At 43.7% G+C, this 22,745-nt stretch overlaps 1 protein-coding gene across 2 annotated transcripts in view; it reads left to right on the top strand.

Moving 5' to 3' along the window:
• LOC141796942 (neural-cadherin-like) overlaps positions 1–22,123 on the top strand; it is a 158,132-nt gene extending 136,009 nt beyond the window's left edge. For both annotated transcript variants that reach the window (XM_074678283.1, XM_074678284.1), the window contains exons 29-33: positions 3,645–3,909; positions 4,731–4,914; positions 8,674–8,924; positions 20,266–20,420; positions 21,136–22,123. In XM_074678283.1, coding sequence (XP_074534384.1) covers positions 3,645–3,909; positions 4,731–4,914; positions 8,674–8,924; positions 20,266–20,420; positions 21,136–21,702 — 1,422 coding nt within the window. In that variant the 3' untranslated portion in view covers positions 21,703–22,123. The remainder of the gene's footprint in view (positions 1–3,644; positions 3,910–4,730; positions 4,915–8,673; positions 8,925–20,265; positions 20,421–21,135) is intronic.
• The last annotated feature ends 622 nt before the right edge of the window (positions 22,124–22,745 follow it).

Below are 22,745 nucleotides of genomic sequence, written 5' to 3'. Positions count from 1 at the left end.
AGTACAGCAACATAAATACGTAAAACTTACAGCTCCCACGTATGTAGCTGGGTCACGGACAGTTGGTACAGATCCATGCTTCAGCTTCAGGTTCTTGGTGAATCCTGCTTTGTACTGGCCCTCGTTGAGAAAGCAGTGCAAAGTGAAATGGTGAGCACACACATACAACATTTTAGGAGTTGTTGTGGGTGCATCTCCATCACAAATAAAATTAATCCACTGCGTCTTCAAAACCTCAGATGATGGAGTTAAAAAAAGACTTCTGTGTTTTTTTGTGCAGCCAACAACAGAGCAACCACCATGCTTCACTCGTACCTTCGCCATGTTCATTTTACCAAAGCAGCCGAGCAGCCAAGGTGAAAAACGCGCTGCACAGAAGGGGCAGTACAAGGGGCAGGCAAGGAGGAGTTACTTTTTTTACTTGCATGACCACATGAAAGGCAGATCTCAACTCCATGTGCTTGAGCACACATGTTCTGAAAGCAAGCTTTGTCCAGAGCAAGCAAGAGAAGGAGACAATAGAATTTTCTCATTTCAGGGGTGTTTGTAGACAGGCTGGGGACACATATTACTGTTACAAAACCAGACTAAAGTGAATTTTTGCATAATATGGGACCTTTAAATTTTGCATTCATTGCATAGTTTGTGTTTTGCAGTTGCAGAAGAAATAATTGAAACCAACTTTTTCAATCATATTTTGTCTGCAAGCTTATCCTGATACAAAAAATTGTGAGAAAAATCACATTGCAAACCCAGTATCAGAAATCGTGTTGAATCGTGAGTTGAGTGTATCGTCACATCCTGACCAATTTGATTTACCTGACATTTGTTTAATTTAATTCAGGGTAATTTAAGTTTTAAGTTTGCACTATGGAAAGAAAGGACAGTTTAAGCCAGGTTTAAAGTTGCCCAAGTCACTTTATTCTTTAATGTTACACGATTGACACACAATGTTCTATGCATGACAACAGTCATCCACTGTTCAGGCCTTTTTGATTGAAATGATTAATACATATATGCTGCTTGGTAAAGTTTTTTTTTCTTTTCCCAGTAACTTACAAAAAATGACATGGGCCATTTTGTATTAGGGTGAGGATATGTATCTCGTTATATAAGGGTTTATGTCCATACCAACAATTGAATGCTTTTTTTTTTTTTGACTGTGAATTGAATCTTATTAGTTTTCTGTATACATTTATAGACTGTGAGAAAAGTCTTGTTGTAACTTTTTTCTGGAGCTCCGGGCCTCCTGCCGGTCTGGTCTGGGTGGCCCCAAAATCCCTCTGCCTAAACACTTTAAAAGTGAATTTTCTAATACCTTTTTTCTTAGTTTATTGAGGAAGAAGACGCAGAGTTCATCAGCCAAGGAGTTCAGTCAGCTTGAATCCCCAAAAAAATATTCAAACCAAGCCATCTTGAGCAAAGTTAGTTTAGAGATCTGCAGTGTTTTAGCTAACAGCCATCCTCCTCCCAGGCCTTAAAAACCCTCCACCCAAAGGCCAAAAAGCTTCTCCCCAAGGCAGAAGCAGCTTCTTTTATACTCTAGTGTTTGGCGTTCCTTCTGTGCCAGATGATTCTGAAAGACATTCCTTTCCTCAGTACAACAAGGTGATTGAATGTTCTTTTTACAGAAGATGTCCGTGGGTACATATTTGGAAGGTGTGCAGGTGTTTTGAATTCACAGAAGAAACTACTCTTGCACCCTGAATAGGAGTAGGCTCAGGTTCAGTGTCCTCAGATGTTTCCATGTTATTTCTGCTGTAGCTTTGGACCTGCATGTCAGCCAACACTTCAGGAGGGACAATGGCTCTGTCACTGGGGGGGTGATGAGGTCTTCATTTGCCAGTCAGACAGAGGAAATCTTTAAATGTGAAAATGTTACTCAGACTCCCAAGTTCCTTCAAGGTCTTATTGATGTACACAGCAACATTACAACATTCAGCAAGCTCACCCCTTGGCTAGTGTCCGGTGACATCCCCTGTGCTCTTAGTCACAGAAAAAAAAAAATGGTGTCAGTCACCTGTTATTCCAGGATGCACAGGGCTTAGGTGTTATTTACCATTCTGTTTACCCTCCCCCAAGGCTGAGAGGACAGTATGCAGTAAGGGGACAGCTGGCAGCTTAGTTTAAACTGCAGACGTTCCTTAGTTTTAGCCTGTGCTGGCTGCTATAAGTAAGATGCTGTACAATTCTTGTTTTTGGATTGTCCCTTAAAAATAATACAACAGTCTGAACAAATCAGGGACAATGTAATGTGATGAGATCGCAAATGTGGCCTTTTTATAGCAATATGATCTGTTTTTCATTCACATGTTGCATTGTGCAGCTGGGCCCTGTTCCCTCCTCACTCACAGTTTCAAAAGGCCATCACAACAAGAATGACTCTGCTGTGAAATAACAGGGAAATGCTGGCAGCAGCATTTTAAAAGTCAGTCAAATAACGGTGGCTTTCTGCAGAGCTCTTTGCATTGTCACACCATTGAAGGCGTTCCATCATGATAATTTAGGAAAAACCTTCTAAATGATGTTGTTTTCTGCAGATCTCTTAGTGGAAGTTTCTTTAAATGTTATGAACTTTATTTGAATTAGGATGTTTTACTTTGATTCAAAGGTTTTTATTTGGCAGCCAGAGAAGTTAATCATTTCCCACTTTTTTTTTTTTTTTTTGTTCCCAGCGTATGTTTTCATCTAACAGACCTGAAAAGTTCCTGAAACTTTGAAGATTTCGGGCTTCATGCTGATGGCTCAGAGCTCTGCAGGCGCCTCAGAAAGTCTCAGTAATCAGATTTCTCCCTGACCATCGATTGAGTCCCTGTCCTGTGCTCATCTTTGTTGTGGACCTGGGGGCAGGTTGGGGTGTAGGGCGAGCACAGTCAGCGTTTAGCACATGTGAGTGTCTGGTGGGCAGACTCATTGGAGGGGTCCATGCTGAGGGAGCAGTAGTTAATGCGGGCCACGCTGAATGTGAATTATCTCACCCCACTGTTTCCAATTAAGCCTGGGACATGTACAAGCTGCAGCCGTGGGAGCCCCTCGTTGGTGGAGTCCATTGTGTTCACTCATCCTTAGCTGCAGAGGATAATTGTTGTTTCTTGTATGTCTTCCCTGAGGGATGGCCGCTCTGCCATGCACCAATGTGAGTGCCAGCTCTGCAAAGTATCATAGTTGTTAAACTGCTGAATGAATCTTAACCTCTGAAATTTTCACTACATGTTTTTTTTTTTTTGGCAGGTTCACCACAGAGTCTTTTCTGGGTAGTAAAATCTCACAATCCTTGTTTTGCCCAACCTTTGCTGGCTCCCCTCCGCCTCGGGAGCTGGCCTACTTCTTATGATGTTGTTATTCACAAGATCTGTTTATGCCCATCACCGCGGCACATTGTGGCAGCAGTCCAGGTCTGCCGCTTTAGAATTTGTGTCACCCCATTTTACAGTCATTTCCACTCAGGCATTGTGAGCCTTGAAATCCACACTAATTCAAGAAGCATTACTGCAGCTGATGACAAAAGAGAGCAGAGCAATGATGTTCTCCATGCACAGGGCGTTCTCATGTGATTCAGCAGCGGAGCTAGGAAGATTGAGCCGTTTAAACCCTCTGAGGGTGTCTCTGCTCCCTCTGAACACCCGTCTGTGCTGTGTTTGCAGGTCATTCAGGGTCTGCTGGCTGTTTTCTATAACCTTGGTGACGGAGTCTACAACCTGACCCTGCCCCACTATTACCTCACTGACGGAGAGTGGCATGAGGTGGAGCTGGACCGCTTTGGCAGAGAGTTCACCTTGCGACTGGATGGAGGCGGGGGGCGGCGGGAGGTCACAGCCTCCCCCGGGCAGAGCCAGGAGCTCATCATCGACCCATCTGCAGTGATGCTTGGGAACTCTTTCCCGTCAGGACACAACCACAGCTTCCTGGGTGTGTGACTCCTCAGGATTTGGTGTTTAATGAATGGAAATGAGGATGCTGAGTGAAACTCCAAGTTAAGAATTTGACTTGTTGGAGGACTCTCTCTACCTTGACCATGAATGCCCTGTAAAACTGACGGACATATAAATGATTTAGTATTTTTCATTACCACTTGCTGATGCTCCTACACTTCACTGGCTGCCCAGAGGTGTTTGGATCCCTTAGTTAAGCAGATGAGAGACAGCGAGTCAGTGGCTCTGATCTGTGTTTAAATGATGTGTTTGGGCTCATGCTTCCCACAGAGAGAGCAAACTAACCAGCTGAGAAAGGATCCTGCAAGAAAAAGAAGTCCATGCTGACAGCTTAGCCCCAGGCTGTTTGGCTTTTTGCATGCATGAGAGCGTGTGTGTGTGTGTGTGTGTGTTACTCTGCAGGTGTGCAGTCAGTCTGTTTATTGATGCGTGTGTGTGCGTGCGTGTGTGTGTGTGTGTGTGTGTGTGTGTGTGTGTGTGTGTGTGTGTGTGTGTGTGTGTGCGTGCGTGCGTGCGTGCGTGCGTGTGTGTGTGTGTGTGTGTGTGTGTGTGTGTGTGTGTGTGTGTGTGTGTGTGTGTGTATGTGTGTGTGTGTGTGCGTGTGTGTGTGTGTGTGTGTGTGTGTGTGTGTGTGATAGAGCTTCCACCCTACCTGGGTGTAAGTGTGAGTCCATTAGCCCAAGATTTAGCCTGAGGACTGGTGTCTTAATGTGTTTTTTCATGTGTCTTTTCAATGTGCTAAACTCTGTTTTTCCCTCCTCATCTCTCCTCTCCCTCTTTTTTCTGCCTCTCCATCAGGCTGTTTGAGAGATTTGCGGTTTAACGGCCGCTCCGTTCCCCTGGATCCCGAGCAGCCCTCAGAGGGTCTTCAGGTGGTCGCTGTCCAGGGCGTCTCAGCCGGCTGCTCCTCGGACGCCTGCAGGAAACACCAGTGCTCTCCTCCGCTGGTCTGCATGGACCTCTGGAGGCACCATGAGTGCAGGTGCAGTAAATATTAAGACTTTATTACCAGGCACACTATGTGTGTATCCACACACTCTCATTCAGCACTGAGGATGACACACAGCAGAATGCTGGTGATAATATCAGCCACACTTGCACCAGACTTGCAAAGTAAATAAGGAAAGGTGGAGAGGGCGTTCTCTTTATGCAGGACTGAAGAAGGTGCTGCAGTGGGGGGTCAGAGGGCTCAGGTTGTCAATCTTTAAAGCACAGCAGGACCCCAAACTGTCCTCTGATATGTAGAGTTTAAAACCACAAGAACACAGATAATTCAGCAACACACCAAGAAGTCAACAAGATTATCTTTTACTAAAACTTTCTCTCAAAGTGATCATGATAGAAACTCTTACATAAACGATCCTAAAATAAAGAGCATTGACAAAGGGTAGAGTCCAGGGCCCGTGTTCTCAAAGCTTCTCAGAGTCCTCTCAGAGAGCTCCTCACTTAGCCTTAAAACTCCTTCAAGGACTGTGAGCTTCAGAGGGATTCAGGAAGTTTCTGAGAGCAGCTCTGAGTGAGGAGAGGACAGAAACTTTGATCTTAGTGAGGAGGTGGGCTTGACCCTGTTGCTAAGTATGATGCAGTCTGCTAACACTGGTACAACAAGAGAAAAAAACAAGTGTTCTGTGCAGAGTGATGAATGGACAGTAAAATCAGCTGATAATGCAACTGTGACTGTATTCAGAAATGTGTGATTGTGACATTGATTCTACATCATGATGATGAAACTCAAATCAATGTGTCATTCCCTCTCTTTGAGTGCACAAGCAACAAGCGTGAGAAGAACTGGTACAAGCTGCAAACTCAGACAGAGCAGAGATAACAGCACACAGAGAAGTTGTTGTCAAATGGTGTTGTAGCTACCTTGGGTTTCATTTGCTCATTGCCTGGACTGGATCTGATCAGCAGATAAACAGCTGTCTCAGGTGGCAGACGCTGGGTTTACCGTGCCGGAAAGTCTGAGCCTAGTATCAGCTCAAAGCTTATAAAGTCTAAAGTCCTCCTCCCTGAAATTCAGAGAAAATCTTAGAATCTGATGAATTCTAAAATTTTTCAAAGAGTGACTTCACTAATGGCTACCTCCAGCCTACGACCCCTAATGTCTCAGAATGTATTCAGACCAGAAAAGTCCTTTAGTCCACTTGTTTGGTCCGGACCAAAAGCGGACTGTATTTTTTTCCTTTGGTGCAGTTCGTATTCAGATTGTACTTTTTGCAAGTGGACTATATTCTGTAAACACATCCACGTGTCTCATTGGACAGCACTGACAAAGGGCGGCACACAGGATACAGACCTGGAAATGGAGGTAAACATGTGTGTTTGTGCTCTTATTAGAGCTGCAAAATCATTTTCAGTTTCAAGAGCAGCTCCTTCAACGCAGCTTAACAACACCGTTTACAATTTTGGAACAGCGAAGACGAATGATCACAGCAAGGAGACGCTATGCTCTGCGTGTCCTGACCCACAACATGCTAATAACAGCTGGTTGTTTGGTCCGCACCAGGGTTCATTTGTGTCTATTCACACCTGCATGGAAAGTCCGCACCAGCGTGGGAAACGAACCCTGGTCCGTTTAAGGTGGACCAAACAGTCCAGGTCTGAATACCACCTCAGTGGTGGTGAGAGGTCAGTTTGCAAAAGCTCAGATAGATTTCAGGAAAGTTCTCTGTGATTTTTAGAGTTTGTATCGTTTGAAAATACCTGCACAGTGGTCATCTCTTTGCTTTTACAGAAAGTTTGGTGGGATTCTCTAAAACGATGTCATGAATCCCAGGAAAACAAGAGGAGGACCAGATTGAGATAAAACAAAACTTTTATTTTAACTAAAAAATCTAACAAAAGAAACAAAACCAAAAACATTCCAGGAAACTTACTGGAAGCACAGCACATGAGACGGAGACAGCCACAAACGACTACCACAGCAACAGCAACAGCAACAGCAACAGCAACAGCGACAGCAACTATGAACCGACAGAGAGCGCGTGGAACACAGGGACTATATAGACAGGGGAGAGGTCAACTCAGGCGTGACACAAGACACAGGTGAAACTCATGAGGAGCTATCAACAAGGAGGGAAACACAAGGAGAACCAAACCAAACACAGGGAAACTCAAGAAGGAGACTAAATACATGAAAGACACACTCAGAATAATCACAAAAAGTCATACACATGACAAGAACCAAATCAAAGCCACAAGGCACAAACTAAAGACAAAAACAAGAGACACAGAACACTCAACAAGAATATCTAGGATTAACACAGGAAACACAAGACAAGAAACACTAATATAAACCAAGAACCTTAAATCCAAAACCCAGAATAGCACAAAACCCAACTGAAAACCCAAACAGTGACAAGATATCCTTTAAAAGTTTTCAACAAGAGGTAACTGATGGCTCGGGGAGTTCTTCTGATGTTCTTGTTTGGAGCTGGGTTATAAAACATTCAGAGGGCCAGGGTTGGGGTGGCCAGGTTGGGGCTGACCCTTCTGGTCTGGGACTCAAAGCCTCTTCACCATGACTTTGCTGTTTTTGAAGTTTATTTTGGTTGAATCCACTCCACTATTTTTTATTGTTTTTTTTTTTTTTTTACTAAGAGTGAGTCTTTATTCATGAATCCCTAAAGCACACCAAGTTTTGACTCAACGCACTGTACAAACAGACAATACTCCTAACAGCGGGACAGGGTAGGATTCTGGACCGTCTCACAGGCAGGACTCGGGTGGTGTTAACACCAGAGTCACAGAGTTCAGGGAAGATGAACAGATACAATCAGCCTGTCCCATATCAGGAATCAGGGTCTTTGGGGTGGCTGATTATATTTTAAGGTGGACCCTGGGCACCCCATGGAAACGCCCCTGTTTGGAGCAGGCAGGAAAAAACAAACACGACCTGATTTCCTTCCTGTGAAAGTGTTAGCTTGTTTTGAGTGAAGCTGCTGTATGAGAATGAGAAAATAATGGGTCACTCTTTTTTTTTGCCACTCTGTTGTTTTAAACAACTGTTGTGTAATTAACCTTTGAACTCACTGACCTCGAGGAAAACTTTTTTACAGATTATACAAATGAAAGACAAGCCCACTCATTTACAGACACAGACACTCTTTCCTTTTCCTCTCACACAGCTGACACACAGCATGTTATATTCAGCTCACAGTGTCTGTACTCATGACACCAAGCGTCCAGCAGATGGCAGCCAGGCGTCCTCCCGTCCTGGCTCACAGTGTGTTTGTAACATTGTGTCAACCTGAGAAAACAGTGTGTAGCAGCAGTGACTGTCAGGGTGTCATCTGTTCCTTTAAACTCAGCGGGACCACTCCTCACTGTGATTTCAAGACGCCAAGGCAGTGTGAGACTTTTCACTGCAGCTAAATCTCCACAGCCTGTGATTGCAGCACAGCCTGAGGATACAAAGCTGGAGACAGGCAGGGGGCAGGGGTGAATGATATTCAGGGGATATTTTGTACAAATATACTGCGGGAGTACTACTGCAGAGCCAATCTCACTTTCTTGTTTTATCTCCCTCTTTTTTAGTCTGGTTAAAGCTGAGCTGCCACTGTGTAACGTTCAAAGAGCATATCTTTGAATCAGGAATAAGAGGTGTTACTCCTGAGGGATTTACTTTTACACTGTCAGCTTGGGTTTCATAAGTCAGCTGAAGTCTGTGCTGCTTTTATCTGACAGCCTCCTGAGTGTCTCCTGGCTATACTTTACACCTCACTGTCTCCTCTCTGCTCAGGTGTCCTGCCGGCCACCTGACCAAAGAGAGCTCCACGGGCAAGGTCTGCGTCTACACGCTGTGCGCCAGCCGGCCTTGCCGCCACGGCTCCTGCGTGGCCCACTCTCCGTCCCGCTACACGTGCCTCTGCAGCGAGGGATACCGGGGACGCCACTGCGAAGTGACGCTGGCTATGTTCCATAATGAGGACGGCAACAGCCTGAGTCTTAGCTCCATGTTCGCCATCAGCATCTGTGTCATGGCTTTTCTAGGTAGCTATGTGGAATACGTGCTCTTCTACCTGTGGTGACACACACCGCCATCCTCTCTGTCATGGTTTTATGGTCATCTTTGTTTGTCTCAGCATGTTTGTGTTTTTCACCTTGACATGTTTGTGTTTTCTTTTTGTTGGTTTCCATTTCATGTCATAACTCCTGCATCATGTTTGGATTTCTCTGTTTTATCTGTTCCCCACCTCCCTGTGAAACACACACACACACACACTCACACTCACACACACACACACACACCGTATTGATCTCCTGAGTTGTACCAGGAAGTGATCTCTCCATGGGAGGTTGCTGATATCAGAGAAGCAGAAAGGGAAGAATTGGATGTCTTCATTTGTGATTCAGGGGGAAGCTGGAGTCCTCTGAGACTGCTTTAGGACTTTCTTTATGTCTCTTTCTTTATTCCTCATCACCTCTGTGTCCCCTGTCTCGTTCTGTGTTATGCTCTGAAGTCAATTTCACGCTCAGCCTTACATTTTATCTCTCCAGCTTATTTTATATCCCACCATCCACTCATCTTTCTGACTCAGGATCTGTTTTTGCCATTCCGTCTGTGTTTCTTTTTGCATTTCTGTTTTTCCCGGGTCACTCCTAAGATAGCCACGCTGTGCACTTTAGCACCATTCAGATGTGTGACCAGGGTTCACCTACATCAACAAGAAGCTCTAGAGTAAAAAACAGATTATAATTTTTTATGGGTTCATTCAGGCCAACCTATTTTACAGAATCTCTCGGGGAGATTAGGGGTTAAACTTCAGATCCAGAGGAAGTTCTGATGTGAGAGCTCTCCCTTAAAGAGTCATTATCCCCACATGTAAAATGCAGGGTTCCTGTGGTTGGAGACGCAGTTTAAAGGAACAAACAAGGCTTTCCGCAAGAACATATTAATCATTCACAACATTATCTTTCTACCAGTTACTCCAAAAACTTTTCATTTGGCTCACACACTGAGTCCACTGGGTATTGGAAGTGTTGAGGCTTTTTAGCTGGAGAATCACACTCACATTTTACGGCCTCCTGCAATTAAAACAGCCGAGCAGCCCAAAGTGTCTGGATGGAGAGTGTCTGATGTGGAAAGGTCTGTTTACTGGGGTAGATTTATCAAACCTTTAAATACCACTTTAAAACTTTAAAAGCATTTCATGATCAGTCCTTACACTGAGCGCGAGCTGGATCTGTGTCAGGAACTGAATGAGATGTGGGTGCACTCTTAGTGTGCAGTCACTGAGTGGTTTCTCAGGCCATGTCCATATGTCAATCAAATTAGCCACTCCCACTAAACATGCACATTAATGCAGGGTCTAAACAGGTTTTTAAAGCAGGCTGTAAACACGTTCATTTCTGCAAACAAAGAGCTCTATGAGGACAGACTCACCGCTGCAATCAGACTCTAGTGGACACTCATGGAACTGCAGTTTATTTTAACATGGGGCTCTGTGAGGTCTGACTCGTTGCTGGAGACAGACTCTAGTGGACACTCAGGGAACTGCATTTTTTTTTTTTTTTATCATGGAGCTCTGTGAGGTCTGACTCATTGCTGGAGACAGACTCTAGTGGACACTCAGGGAACTGCATTCTTTTTTTTTATCATGGAGCTCTGTGAGGTCTGACTCATTGCTGGAGACAGACTCTAGTGGACACTCAGGGAACTGCATTCTTTTTTTTTTTATAATGGAGCTCTGTGAGGTCTGACTGGTTGCTGGAGACAGACTCTAGTGGACACTCAGAGGACTCCAGTGTATTTTATCATGGAGCTCTGTGAGGTCTGATTCATTGCTGGAGACAGACTCTAGTGGACACTGAGGGAACTGCATTCTTATTTTCTGCTTGTTTCACCAGAAGAGGCTGATGCTTTGTTTGTAGCCTTAAATTTACAGTTGCCATAATAGACAAACCAGCTGGAGCTGAGTGTTAAGAGGTGATGCTCAGGTCTTAGCAGTGAGTCACCTGACTAACAGCTGAAAAGCAGTCACCTGTACCTCAAAGCAGTTGTGTGCCTGTTGCTGACGTCTATGACTAAGACCAAAGAGTGCTTACTCTGCTGTAAAGCTGGACCATGGTCTCTGTGGGCTTTGGACTCTACTGGCTCCAGAGTTTGCTGCTTTGTCTGAGTATGTGTCCTGATATTGAAGACAAGAAATCCCTGTTTAAGTCTTGCTAACAATGTACTTTAGTTAACCCAGTGGTCCTGGCTATAATTACATGTACAGATATCTATAATTCAGCATGTAGCACTTAAAAATCTTGTATTAAGCTACCTTTGATCAGGAGTCCCTTTGTAATGTGACCATTTAGTACTAGAGAGCGTAACAAATGAAATAATCTGGCCTCTATGAGAAGGCTGGCTCTAATAGGGACTGTGGATAAAAAAAGGACCAGAATGAATACTAATGAATGTGTGGAGAAAGTCTGGCATGCCTGGAGCTATGATTCAGTTCAGTCCCTGTAAGGTCAGAGTTCTCAGCAGAACACTGTTTAAGTGTTGTAGCTTATAATTCAAATTACTCTGAGTGTGTTGGCCTTTTACTTAATCTGGGTGTTATGTGTGTGTACATGTGTGTGAGACTGTTTGTGGAGTTTGTGGAGCACAAACACAGGCTGCAGAGTCCGCTGCAGACTGCAGGCTGTGATCTCAGACCTCAGCTGAGTCAGGCCTGACAGAGTCGCCACTGGCACTTCATAAATGATGGATGCTCCCACCTGACAAAATACTGAATCATTACTGTGGCACAGAGAGGAGATGAATAAGAGATATGTTTAACCAACAAGCTGAAGTTTTTAAAGTCTGATGTTTATCAAGAAATGAAAGACAGGAGGTATATTTCTTCACTGCTGGTGTTTTGTTGACCAAGAGAACAACTTTAAATTATTCATCTGCAATAAATAAGGCAAGAAGAGAAAAGAGGCGAGCTCAGCACATCAGAAAAGGGAAAATAATGAAGAGAGATGTCCTTACGGAGGAAGTTATTGTTAAACATCTGACGCAGGATCGGGGGCCTCGGTGAGAGGGTTTGAGGGCCTTTGCTGTAAAAAGTTTCCCTTTGAAGACTTCAACTTTCCAGATGATCTAAAGCTGCTCTCTGACATGCACGGGGTCACAAGTTCAGAAATGTATACCAGCTCCCGACCATGGACTGCTTTGTACTGTCGGTGAGGAGCAGAATCTTAAAGTTAGAGTGTAAAAGACGAGGGTTAGGTTGTCTCTTTGTAGAGGCTGCAGAGAGCTGAGCTGCTGAATTGTTAAGTCGTGACATTAGTGAAAGAATGTACAGTGTGTGTTTTTAAAAGAGAAAGCCACCTTTCCACAACAAATACACATCCCGTTTATGTATTACTAGACAAAGAAAACTATCTCTTAGTTTTCCTATTTCATAAAAAATCTTTTATTATTCATATGATAAAAGTAGCACTTTTTTCCCAATTTGGTTTATCTGCAGAAAGTTTTATAACACTCAGACTTTTACTCAGAGTTAAAGGTGTTTCATGATGTAAGGCCAGAGGTCGTGTGGTGTGGGCACAAACAATAATTTGTTTTGATGAAGACAGCAAGCATAGGGCATTCAGTTAAAGAGGAAATGTATGGATTTGTTCTTCGGTCAGCTCAGGGTAGTGAGGAAGGACTGAAGATGAAAAAAGTTATGGAAATGTGTTGCCTCAAAAAAGTTAAGGTAAGCTGACTTAGATATAACACATAAAGACAATTGGATTAATTTGAGTATACAAAACCTTACTTACATTTCTGTTTTTAAGTAAATCAACTTAGGTCATGCTTCGTGAAAACTCAAATTTCTTTTTTTGCACTGTAAAAAGTGTACTCTCTTCTCACTGAAATCTGTGTAACATTTTACACTTAATATTGAGCAAATCTGAAAGCTGTGAAAAACATTAAATTTGCCTTGTGAATAAAGTAAATGCAATGAAAAAAAAAAAAAACTGAAGCAGTTCTAAACTAAAATAACATTGTAAAGAACAGCAGGTCTCATAAGCACAGCATTCCCTCCTCACTCATGGTTACAAAATGTAGTGACAACAAAAATCAGCTCTAATTTCATAACTTATGTAACCACGAGTGAGGAAGGAAAGCACTAGAACTGAGAGCCTGCTGTTCAGTTTTGTTCATCAGGGGGTGCAGGTTCTCTGAGCTCCATGGCACTGACTACAGGTCTGTGCTCCATGACACAAGGGCCTTGTACCTACTGACTTCTGCAGTGTGCTTAATGATTGATATAAAATGTTTGACTGGACTGTACTATGCTTTGTCTGTGTCATGTGGAGTGCAAACAAAGTGTGCCACCCCTGCACATCTTGAAATACAGCAGAGTCTAATAACCACTGTGTTCCCCCCTCACTCATTACTTTGCTAAAACCATTTACTGAAAATATAAAGGAGCATTTTTTTTTAAGTTGGGGTACAGAGAATATTTAATTGAAGAGTAGGGGAACTATTTTGAGTTGGATTCTTCCAAGGTGATGATTCGAAATTAACCAAATTACTAAGCACATGGGACTTTTATTTATCTATTATTAGTCCAGCTTAAAAATTTTATTTGAAAAAACTTGAACTATTAGTTTATCTATCTATCTATCTATCTATCTATCTATCTATTTATTTATTTATCTATCTATCTATTTATTTATTTATTTATTTATTTATTTATTTATTTATTTTTCATTGTATGTGGACTTGTCCACAGATGTTTTGGAAATGAATACAGCACCAAGTAGATTAGGGCTTATTTGCACACGTGCTGATCAAAGTGAAACATCTTGCTGATAACTTTATTTTTCTATGTTGACCCAACTCAGAAAAACTAAGTCTCCCAACTTTTTCAACTTCCAATTACCATTACTTGTTTAAAATGAGTGCTAATAACAGTTTGATGAACAGTGGGTTGGATTTACTTAATATCTTTTAATAAAGTCAATGTTGTGTTTTACAGTGTACGAATTCAACACTTCAGTAGAAATCCTGCTCAGCAAGTTACTTCAGGATGTGGAGAAGTATGACCAACATTTGGTTAAAGCCATACTGAATGATTTTGGATCACAGCTTTGCAAAAGGTCTCATCTAGAGCATTAACCCCTTACTGCCTGGATTAATCATGCTATGAAGGACATAGATAGGCAACAAGATCAGATCTTCTTAATTTGATACCTACATGTTTGTTTCAGATACACACTTGCTCAGTGGCTTTGTTGATAAGTTGAAGATGTAGGCTCAGACCGGCTGTGCTCTGTAAAACTGGGGGTGTATTAGATGAGGGTTATGTTGTTTCTGTGTAGAGCCAGCAGAAAGCTGAGCAGCTGAATTCTTAAGTCTCAGCCTCAGTAAAAGATAATATGGTGTGTTATAGATTTCTTTTTTATCACTGAGAGACCGAGCTGCGGATAGGTTAGGAAACTGTACAGAAAGCAAGGAGTGCCATGAGCTAGTCTTGGTGGATCATTTCTCTATCAGCACACACTGAATAAGGTGAAGAGAGGTGAAGGTTTTAAACCTTGTTATTTTTGAGGTTGATAAATTGGAGTAACTTAAACAATAAGCTTTCAAACTGCAAGAAACAAATGGGTGATGTCGCAGAGACTACGTGCAAACATACTGTCTGGCTTTTACTAAGAAAACGTTTGAAGGAAAGAAAAACTAAGCTGATGAGAATGATAACTTTTTGTCCAATTCTACTTTTTATTCTAACCAGAGCATTTAAGCAGCAAAATCCCCCCCTGCTCCACACCCGCTCGAAAAAATATGTTGAGGGTTGTGACATTATTTTCCCTGATGGCAAAAGTACTCAGATTCCTTACTTGAGAAGAAGTAAAATACCTATTTAAAAAAAAAAAAAAAAAACTGGTCCAAATTGCTTCTCAAGTAAAAGAAAAAAAAGTACAGGCTCTGAAAAGACTCAAAAGTACTTTTAAAAGTAAAAGTATCTCTATCGCACGATTCACTGGCTGCAAAACTATTAAACACAAGGTCATTTATATGGAATCTACTTTAGCAATGTCATTGTTTGATCAAACCCTACCTGCCTATCCTAATCCACTTCACTACATAGTCCTTTAGGCATTTGTATTATCCACTTAAGGTTAACACCTCACACTTCTGAACACTGAATTTTTGACCAGGATTAGCGTCTTAACCATGGTGTCACCAATCATGCTCAAAGGACCAACTCTTACTCACCTTTTTATTAATAGAGGTTTTTTTTAATTGCACATCAGACAATGATTGTTTCTCACTGTACAGGTGGTGTGTTATGGTAAGTTATCTTTATGACTTTCCTGAGGTTTGACGGACTGTTCTTCAACGCCAATACTTCCTGAAGTTTTGGTTTGCACAAGATGCAACACATTTGCTAGAAGTTGTTTTTACACCTTGGATAGCACTTTTTTAATAACCAGTTTTTCGTGCCATTAAAAATTTAAACTATCAAAAGCTCTTTTAAATAAGACCAATAGGTGCTGCTCCTGTGACTGTATGGAACCCTCACTGTGTAACAGGTGTGGGCTGAGACCTGCTCTCTCTTACACACACACACACACACACACACACACACACACACACACACACACACACACACACACACACACACACACACACACACACACACACACACAGCCGTGTCTCGCCATGGGTATTTCAAAACCCAAAACAGTTCAGGCATTGGTGTCGTGGCACCTATAAAATACCAATGGCAAAAATAAAAAATATTTTTGCTTAGGCTTTAGATATAAAGTAACAAGCCTCGATGGGAGATATAAGGAGTAGGAAGTGCCAATATTTACGTTGAAAATGTAACTGAGTAAAGGAAAAAAAATAGTCAGGAGTAAATACTTCCAAAAGCACAAAGTAGCCTACCTTAAAAATCTTCCTTAGTACAGTAATGGAGTATTTGTACTTTGTTACATGCCATCTCTGGCTATATGGAGTGTGCTCGTCTCTGTGATTGTGTGCACCCTTGTTTGTGTGTCTGTGTGCACATCGGGGCAGAGCCCTCCTCCAAGTGATTCAGAGATCAGAGGAGAAATGTGAGTGTGTGACCATGCACACATCTACCACAGGTCAACTCTGCTCTGCAACCAAATAGGACACCTCTCGTGTGGATCCGCACTCAGACATGCAAATACACATGCATATGTGGCGAAAAATACGTCTCTACAGGGCCACCAAACATCCTTAATTGAGGCTTTAAGAGGGTCTTTTGTGTGAATGAAGGGGTCTCAGAGCCCCCATAATTTGCACACTGGGCATGCCTTAGACTTGGGATGCGAGCGGTAACGGAGCAAAACTGGAGCAGGACACTGCCCCTCTCTGCCTTCTATTCCCGCTGGGTGCTCTTTTCAAAATTAGCTAGCTTCGCTCCGCTCACATGGATCTTATGTAGGAGTAGGATCCTTTGAAGGAGCTTGCCCTGGTAGCTGGCACTGAGCGCTCAGTCTGTAGTACACTAAGTCAGCCTGGTCTTACCTATGTAAGCTTGCTGGCTAACTGGCTATAGCTAGTCCTGTAACTTAACCAACATTTTAAGGTAATTTCAAGTGGGGGGTTTTTTTGTTTGTTTTTTTGTTTTATAATACACATATTTATTATGAGGAAAAAACAAACCATGTATCACCCACGCACATGGAAAAGTGAGACACGTTGGGCCCTGAAGGATGGGATTTAAAAAAGCAAACTATGCAATGTTTAATTTAACAATTTAAGAAAACACTCTATGGTACTTTCCTCTGCTTCCAGCTCCAACAGCTCAGTTTGTACAGACAGACAGTGTCCAAGGCAACAGGGCTGGGGAGAAGTTTAGGAGGAGGAGGAGGAGAGGCAGCAGGAGCAGTAGCACAGTGACTGCACAGAGTCAGCACAGATGGAAATAAACTTACATATCAAGGCAGCAACATGATGAAAACCAGGAGGAAAATGCAACAGTGTTAAAAAGGCCCTTTGTAAAACTAAGTATTGTGCTTTTAGGTCATCAATCTGAAAGCTGAACATCCATCTCGTAATGTGCAAAGAACTGAGGGAGAGAAAAATCTAATTTAAGAGCAAGTTTGTCTTTTGCGCTCATAAATATAGGAAATCTATCAATTAGCATCGAAATAGCTTCCTATTAGTGAATTCTCTTCAAAGCGTCGATGCATCAGCCGTAAATCTGGTTAAATGTGTGACACCAGGCTGTGCAGAAGAGATCACACTGCTTTCATAAGGATGGTTAAAACTTAATAGGATCAAAATTCAGTCTCTCTCCTCATCTTCTGCCTGTGGGTCTTTTTTAAATGTATATGCATTGATATTTCTGCCACACAAAGCAGATAAGCTGTGGCTGTTATCCCTCGTCGCCTGTGAGGAGACGGATGAGCTGATTGTGTTGGGTTTAGGCGCTGTGGCTAAAGAGATGAAGCAGTTCTTCCTGGTCCTCAGAAAGATAGGAGAGCATGTATGAGGGTGGCTTGCATGTTGTTGCTCTGACTCCCCTCTGTAGAGCCACATCACTGTTTATGAGTCTTTCTGTCAGAGACGGTCTTATAAAGCGCCCGGGCAATTCAACCCAGTGTTCCTGCCTCTGTAACTGACTCAACAGTCCCTGCAGGGCATGAGGCAAGTATTGGGACATCACTTACTCTGACACTTGAGAGTGAAATGTATAAAGCAGTCTCAAATAATTGATAATGAATTCAAAGATGACAGAGTGTGGCCTTGGCGTCATTCATGAAAATTCATGTGTTGCTGGCACGCTAAGTAAAAGAAGGTGCAGCCTGTTTGAAGCAGCTCTGCCACTGTCGCTGCTGCCGCCGCAAAGTCATTTATATTCAGGACTCAGACTTTTCACATCAGAGAGAATCACCGACTGTTCCTTTGTATAATTTAGATGGAAAAGAGCCGTCTTTGCTCACCTGTTATTACATTTTCACACCTTGAAAAAGGAACAAAACCAGCCAAACATTCTCCTTCCTTAAGACTCAAACTGCTGCTCTGTGCGCCTGAATGGAAAAGCTTGTTCCATTCCCTGTCAGAGGCACAAACCCCAACTTTGGATCCAGTGGTACCGTCAGCTCTTTTTGAGATGACAGTTTAATTAAATATACATATTTTATGGACTTTACAGAAAGGACACTCTTTCTGCTCCTCTGCAGACTGTTTACCCTGGGTACTGTCTGTAATCTGGAGCTGGGTTTGAAGTGAAGCAGCCTTGCCTCATGATTAGTCCTGAATCTGAAATTAAAATGAATCTGACCAACAGCTGGTTAAAACAGACGGTTAAATGATGACCCTCCTCACCACAGGAACCACTGCCTTAAAAACACACACTCACACACAGTGCACAGACTGCTAGCCTGGTGCTAAATTAAAGGGGGACTCCTCTGTCTCAACATGCATTAAAAGTTAAAGCCATCATCCATTATTAAGTTTTACATGAGCCGTCACGAGGCGAGCAGGGTGTGAGTTCAGAGCCTGTTATTGACAGACGAGCTGATGTATGACCGGGACTCGTTAGCCCAGAATCAGATCTGACATTTGGTTTGGGATGAAGAAAGGAAATGAGCGTCCCATATGGGCTCTGGATGCCCAGTACTCATGTAAAGTGCCTGTTCTTTTTACTCCTGACTCTTTTATAAATAAATGATCCTTCCTCATCTCTCACCTGTCTCATTTCCTGCCTCATGCTCTTCACTGTTCCTCTCCAGCCTTTCACTGGTGTTTCGTCTGTCCCAGCTGCTCGTTTCTCCTCGTTGTCCTCAGACCGGGGTTGGTAAAGGGGTTAAATGTTTGCTGTGTGGTGTTTACCCGATCATGATGCGCGGTCCAGTCCAGGCTGACATCACAGTAATGTGCTCATAGTAACGGTTAGAGGGCAAAGAGGCTGCAGCATTATGGATTGATGAATGACTGCGATGTTTGCTCCACAGCCTGATTGATATTGATTTCTCGGGGATGTAGCTGCACACACACACATGCATCCATCCTTGTAGTAGTAGCTCCAGGCATGGGGGCAACTGGTGTGTGTGTCTGTGTGTGTGTGTCTGTGTGTGTGTGTGTGTGTGTCTGTGTCTGTGTGTGTGTGTGTGTGTGTGTGTGTGTGTGTGTTTCTCAGCCCTGCCTGCTGCATATTGAACCCCCCCTGTGGAGGTGTGTGGATCAGTTCAGGTGAGGCTGAGGCGGGGGCAGCCTGCAGGCAGCCTATAATTCTGGAGGTGAGGGGTGGACCAGGTATCAGGCCTCATCAAGATTCTGGTGTTCTCTGGGAGGGTGAGGGGGCCAGGTCAGCTGATCAATACGACTCTCCATCCACCCCTCACTGAGGACAGCCGGCTGAGGAGCCAGGGAAGGGGGGGAAGCATGCAGTCTTTCTGATATGAGAGCTGCAGAGAACGGAGACAGTGAGCGTGCAGAGACGATGATTTTTAATTGAGATAAGATTTTTTAGGGGAAGATAGGCTCTCAGGGAGCTGTTTTTCCATCTTTGTTTATGAATACCTGCCAGTTAGTGTGACCCCAAAGAACTGTCGGCACATTACTCTCCTCCAAAGCAATTACTTTAAAATCTCCTACTAATGTGATTACCTTGCAGTTCTCAGAAGATTTCCAATTAAAGCGATACTTAGCACGCATCATATAAACTATTCTAGTTGAAATGGATCCCATCTAGTGCTGGAGATAAAAGCCAAGGCCAGACAGAGGCCAGAGAGGAACCAAAAAATAGCAACAGAGAGAGACATAATGAGTGAGGAGGAGAGGAGGGGAGTTCCAAAACAGAGAGACATAGACAGAATTACAGAGGAGAAAAAGAAAGAGTGGACCAGGGAAAAACGGATAGCTGAGGAGGAGGAGGAGAGAAAGAGGAATGGCAGATGGGAGAAAATATTGGTTGAGATTAATGGACTTTAAAGGTCAGTCCAGCATGTTGTATAATTCAGCACACAATAGCTGTGATTGATGTGTGTGCTTTAGGACCTTTTCCTGCTCCACTCTTGCAGTATTCCTCGCCATGTTCAGCAGTCACCCCAGCTCGGCCTGAAAGCAAATTTAGAAGATAGGTTTCTGAGGACCTGCACTCTTTGTGAAGACAGGAAGCAGACGAGGAAGGTGGACAGGTGGTGCCTCTGCTGCTGTGGGTGCTCCATTAGTGTGTCTTCACCACACAGATGCTCACAACAGATCAATGCCAAGGAAAATCCATGCACAGGGAGGTCATCCTGGTCTGTGTGAATTCACATTCACATCTTTACGCCATCACTTTCTCATCACTTTCATTTACACCCAGAGACGTCTTCCTCTGCTCTGAAGCTCGTTTAAATAAGGTGTGCTAACCTGCTCTCTGGCGCCCCTCAGTGTTGATGCTGGGGCTGTTCCTCTACTCCTGCTGGAGGAGGCACAAGGGCCTGAAGGAGGGCGTGTACCATGTGTCTGCGCACCACGGCGAGTGGGAGGACATCCGAGAAAACGTGCTCAACTACGATGAAGAGGGTGGAGGAGAGCAGGACCAGGTAAACATTTACACACGCTGGTATTTAGACAGACAGACAGACAGACAGACAGACAGCCAGGAGAGGTAAATACTCCTCTCCAAACACAAATATTCCTCTTCTCAGAGTCCTCACTTTCATGATGTGCTGTAAAGGTCATCTTGAGGTATTTCAGGACCTTTTAAAGGCATAAACAAACAAGTGAGAGAAAACAGAAGCTTAAACAGCAGACACTTTAAAGAGGGGTGTGTTTGTTGGTGTCTTGAAATGAAAACCAAATACCAGTTCCCTGGAGATCAGGAACACCAGCCAATTAGCAGGAATTAAACAAGTAGACAGCAATGGCTGCTAATGTGTGTGTGTGTGTGTGTGTGTGTGTGTGTGTGTGTGTGTGTGTGTGTGTGTGTGTGTGTGTGTGTGTGTGTGTGTGTGTGTGTGTGTGTGTGTGTGTGTGTGTGTGTAAATAGTGGTGCTGGTAATAGCAGTTTTCTCTCCTCTGCAATCAGATAATTAATTAGTGGACTAATCAATGGGGCTGTTGTAGCCGGCGTCTCCCCCTCCATAGTGGATCTATCTCAGACTGAGGAGCGGCTTCATTTGCTAGCAGAGGCATTAGCTGAGCTACGCTGCTCTGAGCACAGATTGGTGTCATGTGGTAATGTTGTTTTTCATTATCTCTGTTTTCTTCTTTCTTTTTTCCCCCTCTCCGTTCTCTCCGTTTTCTCTGTTTTCTCAGAACGCCTTTAACATGGTGGAGCTGCAGCGCTCCCTCCAGCCCAGCCCAGCTCAGTCTCTGCGCTACAGCTATCCCCAGAGCATCATCTCCTACCCACAGACCAAGCTCCCCCAGGACAACAACAAGAAGGGGATGTCTAATGGGAACGGCAGCGCTGCCATCGCCCTGCGTCTGGCCATCCCCCCCTCGGAGACAGAGTCACTGCCCTCCCCTCTGACTTTCCGCCGCTCCCATAAAACCCTCTCCTTCTCCAGCCAGGACTTAGCCCGCTACCTGTGTGAGGTCATCAGGGACATGGAGCACCCTGGGGAGGCAGGCACCATGACAACGCCTCGCTGTCCCAACAGAAAGGAGCGTGGCCTCGCAGCGGTGCGCTCGCTCAGCTCCCTCAGTGCATCTCAGGGTTCAGAGGTCAGACTTCAGGCGGCCCCGAGCAACAGGCTGGACAGGTTCAAAACTCTCAGAGCCGTGGTGAATGATCTGAGAGGAGACTCCAAGCCTGTGGAGGCCCAGAGGGACAAAGTGAAGGAGAGCAGAGGGCAGCTGAACTGTGAGAAGAGTGGCTGAGGCTCCCAGAAACTGAACTGATGGTTGCAGAAAAAGCAACCCTAATCAGAAGTGGTCTGTGGGAAGTCCAAAGGGAGATCATTAAATGTGAAATACTCTGAGACTGGGAGGATGCCCAGGGTCTGTGTGAAGTCTGCTATAAATGTACTGTATTGATGAAACTTTGAACATTTGGTTCTTTGATATAAAAGATGTTTACCAATGAACGACCAGATGTGATGTATTGTTTACTTGGCATTGCACTGTACAGTATTTACTCCACAGAGAGCACTTGAGAAAGTGTCTCCATGTCATCGCAGCTCATCAGAGGAACGTCTGAAAGGAGATGCTGAATGAGTTTCCTGCTGGAGCCACTGGATTCTCTCTGCTGTTAATGACTCATAAAACCGTTTCTGTGACAAAACCATTTTCTTTCATTTGTATGATCCATTTCTTTTTAAATAAATAATTATCTTTGATAATATTCCAGGCTTGATCTTGTTCAAACACCAAATCTCATCTGTGATCGTCAATTCTCTGTTTTTTGGTGTTCGAGTCGGCTTTTATCATCAGACAACCATCAGGTTTTCTTCTTTAAATCAAAATGTGCAGCAGTCACAAAGTAGAATCAGACATCTCTCATTTCCTCCACAGGACTAATCTGTTGAAGTTTTTCCTCTTTTATTTGATTCATGACTGACAAAAAACCTGGACCAGCTACTCCCGTTTTTCAGCCTCGGCCTCTAAAGATGAGAGGCGAGAAGTCAAATCCTGAATTAATCATTCATGTCCACAGCTTGAAGTCTTCTGACCCCAGCATCTGGGAGCCTGCAGTCTGAACCCAGAGCGTGGGGTCCCAGCAGGTCGGCCTACACCGCACTTCATTAGCCAGAGTTACTGGAGTTAAACAGCTGAGACACTGGAGCAGCACACGAAGCGGGACATGGAGCAGAGCACGGAGCAGAACACGGAGTGGAACACGGAGCGGCACACAAGGCAGTTCTGTTTAGTATTCATGAGTTGAACTCAGATAAACAGATATCTGTGTGAGCTCAAACATCATC

Source organism: Halichoeres trimaculatus, unplaced genomic scaffold (genome assembly GCF_033239565.1).
Source record: "Halichoeres trimaculatus isolate MK-OKI-2021-1 unplaced genomic scaffold, fHalTri1.1 fHalTri1_scaffold_10, whole genome shotgun sequence".
Taxonomy (NCBI): Eukaryota; Metazoa; Chordata; class Actinopteri; order Labriformes; family Labridae; genus Halichoeres; species Halichoeres trimaculatus.
Note: the sequence above shows the minus strand (reverse complement) of the source record. Positions and strands in the feature narration are given on the sequence as shown.